Below are 20,222 nucleotides of genomic sequence, written 5' to 3' on the forward strand. Positions count from 1 at the left end.
TTGAATTCAAAAATTTATACAATGTCTACTACTTTCTATTAATACTAGCGGCTTTTCCCCAAGAGGTATTGGGAAGTCCCCCTTTAGTAAATTGTAAGAAAAAGCGAGAAAAAATTGAGTGGGAGACTTATTCACTGGTGTATTATTTATTTTTGTTCACAAAAAAAAAATTTTTTTTTTTTTTTGTGAGGGTGGGAGGGGCTTTTCTCCAGATAATATAGCTTAAAACCACCACAGGACTAGTAGGTATATTCTCTGAAGAATAGATCCCAATCAGTTCATCGTTTACCGAGATCTTATGCTTGAGACAGACGGAAAGACATTGTTCTACTTTTTATTTGCCCCAAGAGGTTTGATCAACCTATTTGTGTGTTATTTAAATTTAAAAAGAAAAATGAAAAATAAATTTTTTTGGAAGGGGGTATTTAACCTCCCTTTTTAATTATAGTTTTAAAAAGAATATTTTTTGGGGAGGTATTTTTTGTTGGGGTTTGAGGGTGTCCCACCTCCCAAGAAAATAGCTTAAAACCATCACAGGACCAGTAGGTATATTCCCTGAAGAGTAGAGCCCAATCGGTTCAGTGGTTACTGAGATCTTAAGCTTCAGGCAGACAGACAGACAGACATCGTACTACTTTGTATTACAGATATGTATATGTGTTTTATGGTACGTTATTATACGTTATTTTTTCAAAAAATGTACGTTATTGTGTTCATTGTAAATTTATTGTGGTACGTTATTTTCAATATTAATATTAAAAAGGCGGTGGTCGCTCTGCATTCATTTATAAAATTGCTTATTAGGGGTATAGTCCCTTTCGTAACATCGCCTCTTAAGGAATGTTTTGCCGTATTTTCACAGTAGCTTTTGATAGGTTATTTTAGGTTAGGTTAGTTGATTGCCTGGCAGGGTTAGGCAATTGGCCCCCTAGGGTTAGAGCCCCCCGCAAGGGCTAGAAAAAGGAGTAAGAGGTGTTGCCACTAGTGATGGGAATCCGGATCCGGAATCCGAATCCGGAATCCGGAATCCGCCCAATTTTCGGCCAATTTTGGAATCCGAATCCGGATCCGGAATCCGTTTTTTATAGCGGATTCCGGATTCTAAATTGGTAGGCTAAAATTACCGTCTTTTTTCTTAAAACTCCCTCTGTTTGAAGGCAAAGATCAAAAAAAAATTTTCTACATAACAAATTTTAATAATTACTAATGTGATGTAAATGTTTTAGTTATGCTGGAAGTCAACACTTTAAATAAATCAAGGCTTCAACCAAGTAACATAGTGATAAATTAACGAAAAAAGCCATCCCTCTGTGACGGACTGCCTTTTAAAATACTGCTAGAATCCGGAATCCGAATCCGGAATCCGCCAAAAATAAGAATCCGGAATCCGCAAGAATCCGTCACTTTTTTTGACAGATTCCTTCAGAATCCGGAATCCGAATCCGGCCCAAAAATTCGACGGATTCCCATCCCTAGTTGCCACAAAAGTGACTATACCTATATCTTAGTAGCCAGGTAATAAAATAATATTGTGCAGAATATACACTCTTGAATGTATATTATATAATTGAAAATAATTTTTTTTTCAGTGTAATATCTGCAACAAGCAATTCAGCCATGATAGAAATGTTGGCAGACACTTGAGAGATGTTCATAAAATAGAAATCACACACAAGGAGGTATTGGAAAAAATGAAGAAGGGAGAAATTAAATCCAAGAAATATGAAGTCAAACAACAACAACCTGATGATGAAGGTTTAGAAATGATGAAATAATAAACATATTTTATTGAGATATTTCAATTTAGTTGCTTGAATTAGATAAAAAGGGGGAAGGAGAGATGTCTTTACGCCCCCCCCCCCCCCATCTTTATTCGCTATTTATGGCCCTTAATAAATTGAAGGTTGATTTTTCAAATTTTACCAAAATAATAAATTTTGGTTTATTTAATTTTAATTGAAAAAAAGAACAAGAGAAAATTTGTTTTGAATAATTAATTTTTGATAATTTTATTGTAAAGAGAGAGAAAATTTCTATTTAATTATAATGATTAATGTTCTAATTTTAATTCGATGTAAATAACTTACTGTATTTTATTTTAAAATGAGTTCTTAAAGAATAAAACTAAATGTACAAATCCAAAATATTTAATTTTAGAGGTGAAGTATTGAATTAGTGAATTTGAGTACAACTGCAGATTGTGTCATAATAAAAACGTTAAAGGGTTTAATACAAAATCAATGAGAATCAATAGACTGTTATGATTGTATTTTTAGTATTTTTTTGTAATATGTATCCTTAATTGTAAAGGTTTTTGTCTCTCCTAATACAATCTGGCTTACAATTGAACTCAATGAATTCTCCATTTTTGGGGCAAACTTTACAACGCCTCCGAAAAGGCCTGGGCTAATAAAACTGGTATTAAATTTATTATTTTTATCTTAATATTAACAGAAAATTGTCTGTATTAAGATGCTATACATAATTTCTGATTGTGAACCGGTTATAATCCAGCTGATATTTATCAATTTCCAAGCCATACTGCATGGACAAGAGTTTATATTATTTTATAATTTCTATTTAATTACTGGATTTCATGACTCAATGTTTCCAAACCGAAAATGTACGCGCTAATTAGAAATTGAACAAATTGTACTCTAATGAATATCATTAATACAAATTAAACTCTCTGAAAGCTATTACTAATTAACCAAGGGACTGAAAATTTCAGGGATCAAATAGATTGATATTCTAATTATAAAATCTACATATTTTCATTAAGTTTTATTAAGATTTGTAAATTAATTGGGGTGCTAGATCGATTCCTAGATTTTTGTTAGTGGTTAAAACTGGAAAAATAATATGTGGTTTTAACTGCGCTGGACTTTTCTTGCCAACCTTGCTATCATTAAATGAACGCAGAGTGAGGAAAGCTTAAAATTATAGAACAATTTACTTTATTTATTTGGCAAATACTTCCTTTTAATCATCGCTGTCAATTGGAACAATGCATTTTATAAACTTAGAAATCGATTTTAACTTTATAAATTATAAATTACATTATCACATGATTTTTAAGAAATTATTTATATACTCAATAATTAAGATTTTATGTTTTTCACTTGTAGATGTGCACCTAGCATATTCTAGAGGCTCTATTTTTGAAGTGATAATTGGGGGACAGAAAATTAGCCTTAAACCATCCTAAGACTTACAATTAACTAGGAACTAAGTGAAATTTTTCTAACCCTACAAGAAGAGGGTAAGCAACTTAACATGTAGGTAGGTAACTAATAATATTTTTTATTTTATTTACTAAGTAACTTAACTAATTTTATGGTAGGTAGTAGTAACTATTTTTGAAATTTTAGGATTTTAAACCTTAAAAGGCAATTAAACTATAATTGAACTTCTTTCAGATTTTGTGATAATAATATTTACAATGACCACACAAATGGGAGTGCTTCTTGAACTAGTTGAAGCTGTGGAAACTAACATGGAAACTATTTGTACTCTAGCAATAAATATTAAAGTACCCAAAGACTTAATTATGAATTTAAGCGTTGCCAAATTATCTATAGTTGAAAGTAAGATATATCTTACTAAACATATAGCTGACAGGTTTACAATGATTGATTCTACAAGCATGGAAACTAATGCTGACAAAGATTCTAAAATCAAAATACAACAAATTCCTGAGTTACTTGAGTTGCCAATTGATCCTGGAGACATAAAAAATGAAGTCTACATTCTTGATCCTAAACAAGACACTAAAGCTGGCATAAGAAATAATTTAGAACCATCATTGCTGGAACAAGCATCTTCTATTAATGATTTGTTACAATCCTCAGAAGTATTTTGTAAGTATGAATTTGATAATAATTTCCAAATTCCAAGTGTATCAGTACAAGATGATGGAGATGCTATGGAGGTTATGGAAGATGAAACTATTCTTGATGATCCAGATTACAATGGTGATGACTTAATTGATATGAAGGGTGAGACTTCTTCAGAGGATGAATTCTTAGATGCTTCTAAATATTCAGGTAAAAATAAGAATAAAGATACCTATCTTTGGGTGTATTTTCTTCTTAAGATAGGTAGGTTTTTTCCTTTGCAAAAAAAAAAAATATTTTATCATCCAACCCCTAGTTTAAATCAAATTTTCTAAGGTATTTTATTGTGTGTAAATGAGTGGGCATGTAACATTTTACTCATTTTACAAATATTTCCCTATATCTTAGTGTTTTTGGACAGATTTAAAAGATTATAGTGTCAGCTGATGTTTTCACTACACTTTATTTTTTCCCCCGCCTGCATATTTTTCATTCTACCCGCTCCTCCATTAGCAGGTTATCCCATGCAGAATATACACCCCTGAGGTATCCTTATCCTTTTTTTTTCACTTTCATATGTAACGAAATTTTCATTAAACGTTTGTAAACTTCATAAGTCATTTTCACCTGAAGAGATGTGAAACAACTTAAGTTTAAAGTAAAATAATCCTTGTAATGCTTATATCCAAAAATCTATGAATTTTAAAGGCTACTAGCTTTCAAATGGCTGAACTTACATATCATGTCCGCCCACCGTTATACCGTCTTGTGCGAGCACAATCTATACATTCCTCCGTTTGGCCGTTAGAAGCCTTTAAAGTTTTTTGGATACCATCGTTTTACATTTTACCATGAACTAATCTTGACCCAAAGTTGTCAATCATTCTGTAATTTAGGAATCAATATCGTAAGTTAATAATTAATTTTGGATATTTTCTTAAGTTGTCAATACAACAAACAATAAAAAAGATAAGTATATTATAGGTACCTAACTAACTATCATTTTTTTAGATTCGAAAAAGAAGGAGAGTAAAAAAGAGAAAAAAGAGAGTAAGTTGAATTTTTATTTGAAATTACATTATAATAACAATGGATGTATTATCACTTGGATCTTACACCAGATTTTCATTTTCTCTAATGTATTGCAACACGCAGCGGGCTTAAACAATACTTACTCCCTTCTACCCCATTTTACTACATCCCCAAAATGAACTGACCAATAAATAAGTTTTATGTTAGAAAGCTAAGTTAACGATACTTATTCCCGTGACATACCTACTATCCACGTTTTTTTACATCCATTATTATTATAACAACATAAACACAATCCGAAAACATTTTTCACAGAATTAAGTTTAAGAGTTGCCTAAAACATTGTATTTTTCTCTAGAATAGTTATTTATCGCAACGTGTTATAAACAACTTTCCGTGGATACATAAATGTACAAATATAAGATTAAAACCAGTTTTTTAAGCCCTGAGATGCCGAAGGAACGGGCTATAGCATCTGTTTTATTCTTATGATTGTACATTTCTATATTCTTAGAAAATTGGATATAATACAATGCTATACATCATTTTTCAGTGTGGTTGAGAACTGGTTTTAATTCACCGGATATTAATTGGTTTTGAAGCCATACTGGAAAATATGTATTCTTTCTTTTATGGGAAAAAAATCTCTAGGAGGACTTTCTTATGGTGTAGTGGTGTCAAATAAAAAAAAATGTTTTATTAAAATAGTTAGGGAATGGGTTTTGGTGGTGTTGCTAAATATTTTGTAGAAACTATAAGCCTAACCTAACTAGTTAAGTTCCCTTCCCCCTCCCCCTGTTCCTAAAGTGTATGTATTCTAATTAATATTTTTCTTTTCCAATGTTTTTTTTCATTAAAAAGTACAAAATCCCCTCTCCCATAATTTTAAATAAATTAATATTAACGGGGGAAGGGGGTTAGTCTTTGTGTGTTTGTATTTTACGTTTGGCTAGCTATCTTGGGTTCAGAATAGACCAATAGGATGAGGGCTTCTTGCATGGCAAAACAAAACAAAAAAATATCGCCTCTTTTAAATATAAAGGAGGGTAGGGTTTTGTGTTTGCTAAGCACCTTTAAAGAAATCTCTTTTTTGTTTACAGGTATAAAACTTTGTGAAGTCTGTAATAGTCCTGCCCGCTGCTGGAATTTAAATGGAGTAGTTTCATGCCGCGGATGTCAAGATTTTTTTAGAAAATGGCACAAAAAGTAAGTAACAGGTTCTAACCCATAGGTATAATATTACATAACTGTATCAGAGCATAAAACATAGCACATTCTCTCATCATCAGGTTGGTTATGTGTTAACTTTGCAGTCCAATACACAAGAAGTGGTGGTATAGGTGGTGTTAAATGTCAGCTAATACCAACAATGAAATTTATTGGAAAAAAAATCATGCAACATATCTGTAAATTTCAGCTGTTGTTGGGGAAGGGGGGGGGGGTGACACATTAAATTGATGACCTTTTTATTTGCTTTCCAAATATTATTTTAGAATTATTTCATTTGTTGGTTATACCTTATTCCTGGGTAAAAGTTATCTTGTGAATTTGAAACGATAAATTCAACATAAAAATTACAGTACCCCGTCAGGGGTTAGTTGAAAGGATAATTTTTAAAAAAATATAACATGGTCTTGAATTAGATATTACAAATTGTTTGATTCGCGAACACAAATAAAAAGGTTTCACTCAATTTTCTTTAAAACTAAGTGAGAAGCAAACAAAATTAAATTGCTGGTACTTAACATAATGTTAATAGTTATTACAAATCCCCAAATCCCTTTTTTATACCTATTCTGATGTGGAAATGTATTGTATAAAGAACAAGGAGCTATGCTACTTATGATAATACACCAATAATAACTTTTCCAGCATGGCTTTGAAACTGTTTATTATCCACTGGATTACAAAAAAATATATATAGCATCATATTACAGACAATTTTCCAGAAATATTAAGATAAATAGTGTAAGGAAGGGCCATCTCGGGTGTTTTTTAGGTTTTTTTTAAATTTGAAACTAAAAGATGTTCATACCCATGGGGGGAGGGGTATTTTTAATTTTTTAAGGGGGTTAGGGGTTTCCCACAACCCAAGAAAATAGTTATAAACCTTCCCGGGACCTATTAGAAGCTATCCTGTAAAGGATAACCCGATCGGTTCAGCGGTTAGCGAGATCTTTCCCAACAAACAAACACACAGACAGACAGACATCGTTCTTCTATGTACATATTAAGATTGAAAAAGTTACTACAAAAGGTCAAAACTGGATATGGCCTCACAAAATGTTAAATTCTGAGAAAACTAAACAAGCTTTTTTATGATTTAAAAATTCATCTCACAAAAATTTGCTTTCATACTTTTTTTTGTAGGCAATTAAATAATGAATTTTAGGTACTTGCTTACATGTGCTTTTGCGCAAAATTAAAACCTTTTACTGGCCCCTCTCCTCCTTATTTTCTGTTCAGGGATACATCAATTACTAAAATCAGTCAATAAATAAGGAAATTATGCCCCAAAACATGAATATTTCTGTAATAAGGTTTCCCCTCTGGTATACTGGATTTACTTGATTTACCTCACTCAACTTTCTGGCGTGTTGTACAGTGAAAAAACTACCCCTCACTTATTTTTGATTTTCTTCAAAATTAAGGGGGGGGGGGTTAAAAACTACCCCCCCCCCCCTTATTTTTGATTTTTGTCAAAACTAAGCGGGGGGTTAAAAAACTACCCCCCCCCCCCTTATTTTTGATTTTTGTCAAAACTAAGCGGGGGGGGGGGGTTTCGGTGCTCCGGTCTTCACATGTAAGCAAGCACCGAATTTTATGTTTTTTCTCAGTCGATTAGAACATAGGGAAAAACGAAATAACCGAAAAAAACCGACTTAGCCTCGCCCCCAAGATTGGGCCTTACACTATCATAAAATTAATTCCATGTTTGTCCGACCGGGTCGTCGTTCCCTTGGGGCTTACAAAATTGGTTATAATCTTTTAAAGGACGCCTGCAAGAAATAACACGCTTTAACTGCTGAAAGACTGCCACAAGAAGACCCAATACCCCAAATTTAAAGCCTTTAGCTTTAATAACAAAAAAGTTCTAGGCATTTCAAAATAGCATTTTATGTACAATGGAATTTTTGAACGATTTCCAATGCTCATAAAAGAAAAAACAATATTAAATTACGTCGCCTAGACACAAAATTATAACATTATCTTTGTCAGAAACTTAGATTGCCTGTAACTGATTACATTTTTACAATAAAAACAACACATTTCATAGTCAAAATCAATGAAAAAAATTCGATTTAAATTGCATTTTTAGAGGAAAATCATAGCGGAAACAAAGGGGTAAACTAATACTAGCTTAGCTGTGATTGGTTGTTAAGCTGATTCAGCCTTCTGATTGGCTACAGCACATTCGGTACAACGCAAGTAAAACCTAATTTTTTTTAATGATTTGACTATGAAAATGGGTATTTTTATTGTAAAAATATAATTAGTTACTGGAAACCTAAATTTATGACAAAAATAAGCTTATAATTTTGTTTCTAGGCCACGTAGTTTAATTTCAAAGTTTTCAACATGAGCATTGCAATTCTTTCAAATTTTTCATTGTACATAAAATGTCATTTTAAAATGCCTAGAACTTTTTTGTTATAGAAGCTGAAAGCTTCAAATTTGGGGTATTTGGTCTACTTGTGGCAGTCTTTCAGCAGTTAAAGCGTGGTATTTCCTGCAGGCTTCCTTTAATATTTAATTATAATACCGAACCATGGAAAGCTGTCTATAATAAAATGCGGCAAATAACTATTTAGGGCTAAACCAACCTGCATTTCCAATACTGATGAGTGTGAGATAACCGAGGAAACCAGAAATAGATGTAAAAGTTGTCGTTACAACAAATGTATAGAAGTCGGGATGGATCCTGAGAAGCCACCAAAAGACACTAATAAAGGTATATTTGTAAAATGGGACTACCCAGATATCTAAAGGGTAAGACAATGGCCAATAAATAGATGTACATCCCCAATGATGATTCTTCTGTAGATTAAAATTAGTGGTTGAAACAATTAAACACAATGAGTAAGAAAACATTATTATAAAACTTTGGGAACTAGTGTCATAAACAGCCCATTGTCCCTTCTCTCTCTGAAAATCACCTAAAAAGGCTTTTTATGTTGTAATTTTAGAGACCATGATGAAAAGCTAAATACAACTTTATTATGTAGACCCAATACTCCAAATTTAAAGTCTTCAGCTTCAATAACCAAAAAGTTCTAGACATTTCAAAATAGCATTTTATGTACAATGAAAATTTTGAAAGATTTCAAATGCTCATAAAAAGAAAAAACAATATAAAATTAAATTACGTCGCCTAGACACAAAATTATAACTTTGTCTTTGTCAGAAACTTAGATTTCCGGTAACTGATTACATTTTTACAATATAAACATTACATTTCATAGTCAAAATCTATGAAAAAAATTCGATTTAAATTGCATTTGTAAACGAAAATCATAGCGTAAACAAAGGGGGAAATTAATACAAGCTTAGCTGTGATTGGTTGCTTTTCTGATTCAGCCTTCTGATTGGTTACAGTACACTCGGTACAACGCAAGTTAAACTTAATTTATTTTAATGATTTTGACTATAAACATGGGTAGGTATTTTATTGTAAAAATATAATTAGTTACTGGCAACCTAAATTTATGACAAAAATAAACTTATAATTTTGTTTCTAAGCCACTTAGTTTAATTTTAAAATTTCTAACATTAGCATTGAAATTCTTGCAAAATTTTCATTGTACATAAATGTCATTTTAAAATGGCTAGAATTTTTTTGTTATAGAAGCTGATAGCTTTAAATTTGGGGTATTGGGTCTACTTGTGGCAGTCTTTCAGCAGTTAAAGCATGGTATTTCTTGCAGGCTTCCTTTAAGTGAATTGTCATACCAAAATTTTCAAAATATGAAAAAAAAATATTAAAAGTATAATACCTACTGAATTTTTATAAAACTTATGACAGCCTTATAAAAGTTTTCATGTATGTATATAGTAAGTTAGTGAATTTTTTTTTCAAATTTACTTCATATCATCATTATTATCTTTATAATAAAAGCCATATTTCTTATAGATTCGGAGAAGAAAATTGAGGAAAATCCAAGTAAGTTGATTTTTTCTATAAAACTTATGTCATCTTTCAGTGGATTTTTTTTTATGGATACAGGGGTTGCTATTTAGCCAATTAATTCCATTTGAAATTACTGAAAACTAAATATTTTGTTAAAGCGTAGTTGGCATAGTATAGACCAATAGGATGAGGGTTACTTGCACTTTCAAAGAAATCTCTTTTTTGTTTATAGGTTTAAGAAAATGTCAAGTCTGTAACAGAACTGCCCCTGCCATCCGATATCTTTATTATGGAGTGGTTACATGCCGCGGATGTCAAGATTTTTTTTTAAAATGGCACAAAAGGTAAGTAACAGGTTTATACCTATATAAAATATCTATCAGATCAGAGCATAAAACATAGCACATCCTCTCATCTTCAGGTTGGTTATGGGTTCACAAAGAAATTAATTCGGAAAAAATCACGCAACATACACAGCTAGCTTAAGCAAGGTACAAATTTACCTGAGCATACCAAAGAAACTAACTAGCAGGGGTGTTCTAGGAAGGTATTGTGAGTTTATAATCACTCTTACTTTAATCGTAGCTGTACTTTCCCTACTATGATTTTTTGCAAAATACATTTTCTTGGCTGCTGGGTTTCAGTTTTTCTTTCTACTAAAGTATGGAATGAATTGTTTGTTTCAGCAAGCTAGTTTACAAAGTTTAAAGAGCAAATCTAACTGTTAACTGGATATTTCAATCATATAATACAATCCATCAATGAAAAATAACTCTTTAGGGGTAAACCAACCTGCATTTCCAAAACTGATGAGTGTGTGATAAACGAGAGAACCTATAAAAAATGTAGAAGTTGTCGTTACAACAAATGTATAGAAGTTGGAATAGATCCTTCGAAGCCTTCCATCAACACTATTAAAGGTATCTTTTTAAAAGAACCCTGCAAGAAATAAACCAATCTAACTGCTGAAAGACTGTCACAAGTAAACCCAATACCCCAAATTTGAAGCCTACTGCTTTAATAACAAAACAGTTGTAGGCATTTTAAAATGACATTTTGTGTACATGAAAATTTTGAAATATTTCCATTGGTCATGATAGATATTTAGAAATTAAACTACGTAGCCTAGAAACAAATTATAAGCCTATTTGCGGCATTTTTAGGTTGCCAGTAAATTATTATATTTTTACAATGAAAATACCCATTTTTATAGTCAAAATCACTAAAAAATTAACTTTAACTTAGATTGTACTGAGAGTACAGTAGTATTTCCAGAAGGCTGAATCAGCTCAACAACCAATCACAGCTGAGCTTATGTTAATTTATTATTTTCCCGCTATGATTTTCTGCTCAAAAATGCAAAGTTAAACTGAATTTTTTTTGGATATTTTTACTTTGAAAAGTGGCATTTTTATTGTAAAAATTTAACCAGTTACTGACGAAGATAAGCTTATAATTTTGTGTCTAGGCAATGAAATTTGATATTGAAATTTTTATCATTAGCAATGGAAAACTTTTAAAATTTTCATATACCTAAGATGTCATTTTGAAATGCCTAGAACTTTTTTTGTCATTGGAGCTGGGGGTTTCAGATTTGGGGCATTAGGTCCACTAGTGACAGTCTTTCAGCAGCTAAAGGGATGTTTTTATAAAATATTATAAAAATAAGGGGGAGGGGGTAGTTTATTTTTTATATGTTTGAATTTTTCCTTGAGGTATCTTTGTTTTTATTGAGCACAGGTTTGTTTGATTTGTTTGATTAGCCATAGTTTCTTAGAGTTTGGACCTAAGACTCCTGGAGTATGGTAAGATAGTATAACCACCTGTCTTATGAGAGCTCCTCGTTATTACCTCACCCTCTCCGATTTTCAGTATGGCAGGTGTCCCAGATTAAGCCATCGAAATGAATGACACTCTCTCCTGAGAGAAGACTGGGATTAAGGGATGTGTTGGTATTCTACTCTTGCTTATTAAACATCCAAACAATCTCCCATCTACCGCAACTAGGGGGAGGTTGCGTGAATTGATAGGAGTATTTGAGACAACATGTTTTGATAGCAACACATTGGGTTTGAACTCGAATTCTCATTACGGTAACTCAGTGCTTTACCATAGAGCTACAGTATCCCCACAGATTAGACCTGTTAGTTGAGTACATCCTGCAGGGTTAAATACCAACTCACCTTATTTTTTAATAAAGGTTGAGGGGGGGTTATTTTCGGGGGGGGGTTAATCCGGTAATTTTCGTCCTACCTTCATAAAATGACCTTTATCTCCATGTTCCTTTCGAATGACAGAAAAAAACATAAAAGCAAATTTGTTGGTTATTAAATTGCCTACAGAATGTGAGATAAATTTTAAGGGTACTTATTGGGTCTCTATTTTAAAATAAGATGGGGGGGGGGGGCTGTGATTGCTAGGCACTTTGTTAGAAAACACTATTTTTGTTTGTTTGTAGAAAATAGCATGTCATCATCTGATGCATGTCAAATCTGTGGCAGCCCCGCAATCTTGAAATGTCGTAATTATGGAGCAAAGGGTTGTGCTTCCTGTGTTTCTTTTTTTAGAAGATGTTGTTCTGGAGAAAGGTTAGTTTTCTAGTCAAAGTTGTGTAGGACATAGATTTTAGACTGTTTAGATCTAAAAATAATGTTCTTTTTCATTAATGTTGCATTTTGCATTTATCCTTTTTCTCAAAAAGGTTCCAAAAAGCCTTTGAAAAAAAAGAACTTTTCTTTTACTAATTTTTTTAATGGATAGAATAATCTACATACGGAAAGTAATTTCACTAGGTATCTTTTATTAATCTTTTGAAATAATCAATGTAATATAAATTTTACATATTTACAGCGTGGCCACATTTTTCAGTATACTGAAAATATTCAGTATTCTTCAGTATTTGGAAATTGGGGGTTCAGTATTTTCAGTAAATACTGAATATTCAGTATTTGAAAATTTTATTCAGTATTTTTCAGTTTTTGGAAATTTTCATGATTCAGTATTTTCATTATTTCTTAAATTCTAAAAAATTTTGCATAAATAAGATGTTTTTTCAAGTAGTTGATGTCAGATTTTTTCGGCTCTTCGCGCCTCACTTTACTTTCCTTTAAATTACCCTATAACTTTGTACATTAATTTTGCTTTTTTTATGGTAATATACATTTTTTTTTAATTTCATCTCAAATATAAATTTTTTAGATAGTTGATATGCTTTTATACAGTATTTTTTTCAGATATTTTTTTGTCTATTAATAGAATGAATAATCTAAGGTGAGTACTTTGCATGGTTATTGAAGGTAAAGTTTTTTAGCATGCTCTTAACCATAGACGTCCAAGGGGGGGGGGGGGGTAAAGTGGCGATTACCCCCCCCCCAAACGAATTTGGGGGTGCCGTAGGTTTAGGAGGGGGTATTTACCCCCCCAAACAATTTAAAAATTTAAAATAAAAAATCTCTAACTAAAAAAATTTTGCGCACTTCCCGCGAATTTTTAATACTAAATATTTAATAAAATTTAAATTACCCCCCTCAAAAATTTTACCCCGGGGGTAAATTTTGGGGGGGGGGTAAACAAAATTTACCCCTGCCAATAGATTTCATAGGGGGTAATTACCCCCCCCCCCCCTCCCGCCCCAAACAAATTTTACCCCCGGGGTAAAAATTTTGGGGGGGAAAAGGTTGGACGTCTATGCTCTTAACTCAACTAAAAAGTATTTAAGTTTTGTAATCATTTAATATATTTATCAGTCATTTTCTGCTTAATTGGTGCAATAAAATCTAAGAGGCAAAATTAAAAGATCTTTAAAATATCCCCCTAATGATAAAGCTATGATAGATGAAATTTTGAAATGAGGAATCATATAAAAAAATATTTATTCAGTATTTGTATTTTTTTGTTCAGTATTTCAGTATTTTTTCTTATTTTAGGATTCAGTATTTTCAGTATTTCCTTTTTTTCTTCAGTATCAGTATTTTTTTGGTTGTGGCCACACTGTATTTACGATTTGGTTATTTGCTAAGTTTGGCTAAATTTTTGGTCTAACTTTTTCTGAGCTTTAGCTATAAAAATCTATTGAATATATGTAGAAATATTTTTATGTTCTAGTGTAAAAATTTAATAGAACATGGATATAAATATTAGACTATAAAAGTTTTAAAGATTTTTAATCAATATAATAGATTTGAAATCTGCATAAAATTTTAAGGATTTTTTATAAAATTCGTTTTTTATATAATTCTTTATTTAAAGGCGCAAATACGATTTAAGTTAATAAATTTTGACCAATAGGATAGCTGGATTGAAAACTACCTACGCTCTAATTGGTTGAATGATGTACGTCACTTAAGCTTCTCCAATCAGAGCGCAGATAGTTTTCAATCCACCAATCACAGATCTCAAAATTATTTAACTTAATTTGTATTTGCGCCTTTAAATAAAAAATTATATAAAAAACTAATTTTATAAAAAATCCTTAACATTTTATGCAGATTTCAAATCTATTATATTGATTAAAAATCTTTCCAACTTTTATAGTCTAATAAATATGTTACATTATTTAATACTCCAAAAATATAAAGGGCTGGCAATCTAACCTGCATTAACAATACCGATGACTGTGAGATAACCGAGGAAAGCAAAAATGTTTGTAAAAGATGCCGCTGGAACAAATGTATACAAGTCGGAATGAAACCTGAGAAGGTTAAAGACAATAATGGAGGTAATTATGTATAAAGGGAAAGGTTTTTTTTCTCAGCTACTAGTCAAGATAGACTTCTGGAATTTTTTGTGAAGATTATCAGTTAAACCAATAAGCTTTCATTATATAATTTACATGGCCTGTCAGTCTGACTGTAATGCTCTGGCGGTCATTTGATTTACTCAGCTGATATTATAGATAGAAGTCAATTTTTTGTGGAGCTTCTCCGTACTAGTACGCATCTAGTTTATAACTCACTTGGTCCGTCTGTAATGGAGAACATAAAATAAATATGGAGTAATAAGGTATAACCAACAAGGAAATTAATTCGAAAATTGATTTGGGGGGCAAAATGACGCAAAGTTTATTAAATTGCCTTTTTCATCTGTCGTTGGGGGGGCAAAATTTGTATTTCTCCATCGAGAAATTATAGGGTAATTGTGGCATTCTCTTAATATTGTGCTTATTTGTAAACAAAAGAAATCCAGTCATTGCAGACTATAGTTTTTAGGAATAAAACAGGACTGTTCACAAGCAAAACAAAATTAAAGAAGATTTTATGTTGAAATCATTATGATAAAAATTCTGACCTCCAACTATTAAGCTATTCTACACTTTTTTTGTGCTCCTTTAGTGGTGACCCTTGTAGTTTTCTTTCCTATTTTTGCCTCACATAATGCTATATTGAAGAAAAAAAATATTTTTAAGAGGATAATACCCAAACTTTGCTAATGTTTTTGTGCTTTAATTTTAAGGATGTTGTTGCATTTTTTTTTTAGAATGTACCGTCTGTGGCGACGAAACCGAAGTTCATAAATATATGGGAGCAGTTTCTTGTTATGTGTGTTCTGCTTTTTTTGCTTATACTGATCCAGAGAAAAGGTAAAGTGTTTCTATCAGGGATCTAAAGGGATAAGACAATGGCCAATAATTGATGTACATCCCCAATAATAACACACAAAATTAACCTATCTGTAGATTAAAATTAGTGGTTGAAACGTTTCAACACTCATTATAGTCCTCAAAGTTGTAATGCCAACGAAGAAGAAAACGTTATTATAAAACTTTGGGGACAAGTTTAAAAGACAGCCCAGTGTCCCCACTTTTTCTTTGTTGCTATTGTATGAATTAATATTATTTTTATTATATGATGAACATAAATTAACCCCCCAAAATTTTTCAATCTAGATTTTTACTCCCTCTAAATACAAACGCTTGGACGTCCTTGCACTAGTCCCCAAAGTTTATTATAATATTTTCTTATTCGTTGCCATAACTTTAGAGACTTTAGTGAATTTTGATTGGTTGATTTATTAAGTTGGGTGTTCAAACGTTTCAACCACTTATTAAAATCCACAGAAGGGGTAAATTTGTGTATCATCATTTTCGATCATTATCAATTAACTACATCTACATGATGCAATTGATTCTATATCCATCTATCCCTCAAATAAGCAAGATCTTATTTCAACGAGCAGTCTTCCTCCACCCCCACTAAATTTCCGTTGTCATTCTTAACAAACTTTGGGTATTGTCCCTTTCGTGGCATCGCCTCTTAAGGGGCGTTTTGTCGTTTTTTAACAGTAGCTTTTCTACTATTTATAGCCACTGCGGGGCAATCATCTAACCTAACCTAAAATAACCTCTCAAAAGCTACTATGAAAATACTACGAATCGCCCCTTAAGAGACGTTGACATGAAAGGGACTATACCCCAAACTTTTTGTTGTTGTAATTTTTGATGCAAGAAAATTAATTAATAAAAATTTAATTATTATTTTTCTAGATGTGAATATGGCGACTGTGAGATTACAAAGCTTACAAGACATTATTGCCAATACTGCCGCTTTAAGAAATGTCTTTCAGTTGGTATGAAGCTGGGATTGAGAAAAACAATTAAAAAACCCAACCCCGATGTAGTTTCTGAAATTGTTGAAAAGGTTAAATCCGAAGGAAAATTATCTGAAGATCAGTTTGATGACAACAAGGATAGCATTGGAAATAAAGCTGAGACAGCTGAATTTGACAATGAACCAAACCAGATCAAATCAAAGAGATTGATTGAGTTTACTAATACATTTCCTCAGGTACAATTGTTAAGTTCTTGTCTACCTTTAAAAGAAGTAGCCTTGACATGGTGAGAAATTCTGTTTGTTTATTATCTATAATACAAAGTAGCTTGATGTCTGTCCGTCCCTTAAGATCTCGGTAACCACTGAACCGATTGGATTCTACTCTTCAGGGAATATACCTACTGGTCCTGTGGTGGTTATAAGCTTTTTTCTTGGGGGGTGGTGTCAGTGTTTATTATTATGTTGTTTTATCTATGATATGTTTATTTATTTCAGTTTGTGTTCTGTCAAGATATTTATTCATCTATGAAGATTTGTTTATTTAATAAATATCTTTCAATATTGAATCAACAACACACCAAGTCTATACTAGCCAATCATTGTAAATCTGGAACAAACAGATCATAATTAAAGCAAATAATCTTAAAACCTTAAAAAGATTTTCACCACTAAAGTATCTGCAATGTAATAAAGACGTCCAAGCTTTGATAAATGATAAATAAATACACAGCATCACAACATTTAAGATATTTATTAAAAAAACAAATCTTCATAGATGAATAAATATCTTGACAGAACACAAACTGAAATAAATAAACATATCATAGATAAAACAACATAATCATTAACAATGACAGGTGGGACACCCACAACCCCCCCAAAAAACAAAAAATACCCCCCCCACCCCTTTTTTTGGGTTTATGGGAAGTTAGTTCACATAAAACTACTGGCAGCACCAGTATAGTAGTACTTAATTTTATTTTTTTTATTATTTATTTTTACTAATTGCAAAGTTTTTATTAAAATTAAGTACAGCTGTTTGGATTTCTTAGATTGTCTCAATACCTCGTAGGGACAGAATTCTCCTTAATTTAAAGTGATCATTTATAGTAGCCAGATCACCATCTGTTGGTAATGGATACAATACTCGGATACTTGGTTAAGTAACATCCAAAAGAAACCCAACTCTTTGATAGCAGCTTTAGATACTATTTTAACGTCTCTAGTATGACGTGGTGTGGGCCAGTCTCGATCCCGCTTTGCCGAGGGTATAAATTGTCTTGTTAAACATCTTGATATCTAATGTATTTATTTAGAGACGAGGCATATACACTTACGATGGCATATTGAACGCACTGGATACTGGAAACTACAATTATTTTATGATAACAAGGAAGAGTTTCTTTAAAAATGCACTGTATGGAGAATTCAGCACAGGGTGCGGCATTTGCACACTACGGAATTTTGAGGCTCATCAGATAGAACATCATATGAAGATGCATTTTAGAAAGGGGGCTTGTAAAAGTAATTTTTTTTTCTTGATTTTACATTAAGAATTTTATGGATACTTTGAGTCAGTTTTTACAATTTTGTTTGTATATTCCTTTGGTGTGTAAATTGTATTAGTGATTTATTGAATCATAAATAAAATAAAAAGTCTAAAGTCGGTTTTGTTAACTCCGAGAGGCCAAATACCTGGGTTAACAAAAATGTTATTGATCTTATGATTGTTCATTTTAATATTCGTAACAAATTACATGATTTTTGAGTATGTCTAAGAACCGGTTCCAATCCAGCAAATAATAATTGGTTTCAAGGTCATACTGGAATAGTTATTTATGTTTAAGAATATTGTCAAACATATTTTATTTTAGCGTGTGAACAACCCCTGTTTTCGTTTGAAAGAAGAAATCATAACAAAAGAAATCACTTTAAAAAATGCAGGATTGATTTTAAACGTTATTTTTAAGCATCATCAAATGGGTCTATCCGTAAATAATATGATAAAGATTGCAATAGATAATACTAAAATAAATTGCATACATATAAGGGATGGTAATCCGAAATCAGCAATCCGCCAGTTTTTGAACCAAGTATCCGAATCCGCAATTCTAATTGCGGATTCGGATTATTAATTTTTAAGACTTTTGTAGCACTTAAAAAAGTATTTTATTGTTTCCTACAAGTAAAATGATGGGTACCATTTAAAGAATTTTTGTATTTTATTTAAAATTAGCTTTCAATGCTTATTTTATGTTAGGTTAGGTTAAGTAAGGGTTAAAAGATGGCCGCTGTAGGGGCTAGAATTATTTATTTATAAAAAGACCTATAAAAGTATTGCTAGAATCCACAATCTAAAAAACTGTAATCCGCAATCCACGGATTTATCCGCTTTTATTTTGGGCGGAATTTTGTAAGAATCCGAATCCGGCCCATAAATTGGGTGGATTGCTAACTGTAATACATGTATATATTATATTATAATATTTTCTTCCTCTTTTAAGAGGAGAAGCCGACATAAGGCATGAAGTATGTCATAAAAATGTAAAAATATAGCCTTTGGGTATCCCTTCCTTGCTCACAAAAAAGGGATTAATTCACTAAGAGAAGAACTATAAGGGGTATGGTTGTGCAGTAGACTGTCCTATATAAAATTTAAGTAGTTCCAATTTTAAAATCAATTGAAAACAGAAATTGTAAACAATTTTGGTATGATATGGAGAAGCACAAGAAAGTATGCCATGGCATTGAGGTGAAATTCATGTATATTATCTATAATAAGTAGTATAATGTCTGTTCGTCCGGATGATTTTTCAGCCCTACATCCGCTGGACTAATTGGGGTCTGTGTTTTATGGATTATACCTTATGGTAATACCAAGTTTTGAGGCTAGATATGTTTTTAGGATTGATATGTTGACCCCTTAGTATCTCTTGCTCCCGTTTGTGCATAGTCCCCCTAACAATATGTCTGTGTGTCTGTCTGTATACTGGAGGATCTTGCTAACAGCTGAACCGATATGGTTCTCCTTTACAATGTAGCTTTACATAGGTCCTAGGAAGGTTTATATTTTTTTGCCGAAGGTTTTCATTATTTTAACAAAAGGCCCCTAGAAAAAATGACCCTTCTTCAAAATTTTTTTTACTAAAACTAAAATTTAAATGCCGGATACGTTGACTCTCACCCTAAAGTGCACCTCGAGGCCACAAGGGGGCGTAGTCGCTAGTGCTAATTAAAGTGATGAATCAAGAAACAATCCTTTTTTTTATTAAGAATCCATTGAAATGCGAAGAGTGCGGTAAAATGTGCAAATCAAAGTTGAGTCTGGCAACACATATTATCCGCATGCATAAAAACAAAGAGACAGTTGTTTGTGATACCTGTGGCGAGTAAGTTTGATAATTCTTTAAAAGTGAGGATACTAAGTATCCAACTATGTCTGTTAGTCCATCAATCATACTGTCCGCGTCATAAGTGGAAAATATAACTAATTTGGACAACCTCCATAAAATCAAAGGTCTGAAACGGATTGGCCCTAATCATAGAAAAGCTTCGCTTTAAAAAAAAACATACCTTCTATTAGAATTTTACCTTCATGTAAGGCACAAGCATTATGACTTAATCTTTTTTTCCAGTATCGCTTCTTAACCGATTAATATCCGATGCATATGAAATGGT

At 32.0% G+C, this 20,222-nt stretch overlaps 2 protein-coding genes across 5 annotated transcripts in view; both read left to right on the forward strand.

Moving 5' to 3' along the window:
- Positions 1 to 3,420, forward strand: part of LOC145326807 (uncharacterized) — a 66,980-nt gene extending 63,560 nt beyond the window's left edge. For both annotated transcript variants that reach the window (XM_080170230.1, XM_080170229.1), the window contains exon 20: positions 1,590 to 3,420. In XM_080170230.1, the coding sequence (XP_080026356.1) occupies positions 1,590 to 1,775 (186 nt within the window). In that variant the 3' untranslated portion in view covers positions 1,776 to 3,420. The remainder of the gene's footprint in view (positions 1 to 1,589) is intronic.
- Positions 3,421 to 3,442: 22 nt separating this feature from the next.
- Positions 3,443 to 20,222, forward strand: part of LOC145326806 (uncharacterized) — a 54,121-nt gene continuing 37,341 nt past the window's right edge. For 2 of the 3 annotated variants that reach the window (XM_080170223.1, XM_080170224.1), the window contains exons 1-15: positions 3,443 to 4,046; positions 4,848 to 4,886; positions 5,969 to 6,074; positions 8,681 to 8,820; positions 10,000 to 10,029; positions 10,229 to 10,340; positions 10,777 to 10,916; positions 12,455 to 12,584; positions 14,574 to 14,713; positions 15,472 to 15,574; positions 16,478 to 16,778; positions 17,861 to 18,068; positions 18,419 to 18,485; positions 19,233 to 19,296; positions 19,818 to 19,933. In XM_080170223.1, coding sequence (XP_080026349.1) covers positions 3,443 to 4,046; positions 4,848 to 4,886; positions 5,969 to 6,074; positions 8,681 to 8,820; positions 10,000 to 10,029; positions 10,229 to 10,340; positions 10,777 to 10,916; positions 12,455 to 12,584; positions 14,574 to 14,713; positions 15,472 to 15,574; positions 16,478 to 16,778; positions 17,861 to 18,068; positions 18,419 to 18,485; positions 19,233 to 19,296; positions 19,818 to 19,933 — 2,300 coding nt within the window. The remainder of the gene's footprint in view (positions 4,047 to 4,847; positions 4,887 to 5,968; positions 6,075 to 8,680; positions 8,821 to 9,999; positions 10,030 to 10,228; positions 10,341 to 10,776; positions 10,917 to 12,454; positions 12,585 to 14,573; positions 14,714 to 15,471; positions 15,575 to 16,477; positions 16,779 to 17,860; positions 18,069 to 18,418; positions 18,486 to 19,232; positions 19,297 to 19,817; positions 19,934 to 20,222) is intronic. The other variant, XM_080170227.1, reaches the window with a different exon arrangement.

Source organism: Acartia tonsa, chromosome 8 (genome assembly GCF_053477335.1).
Source record: "Acartia tonsa isolate MP-2025a chromosome 8, ASM5347733v1, whole genome shotgun sequence".
Lineage (NCBI taxonomy): Eukaryota > Metazoa > Arthropoda > Copepoda > Calanoida > Acartiidae > Acartia > Acartia tonsa.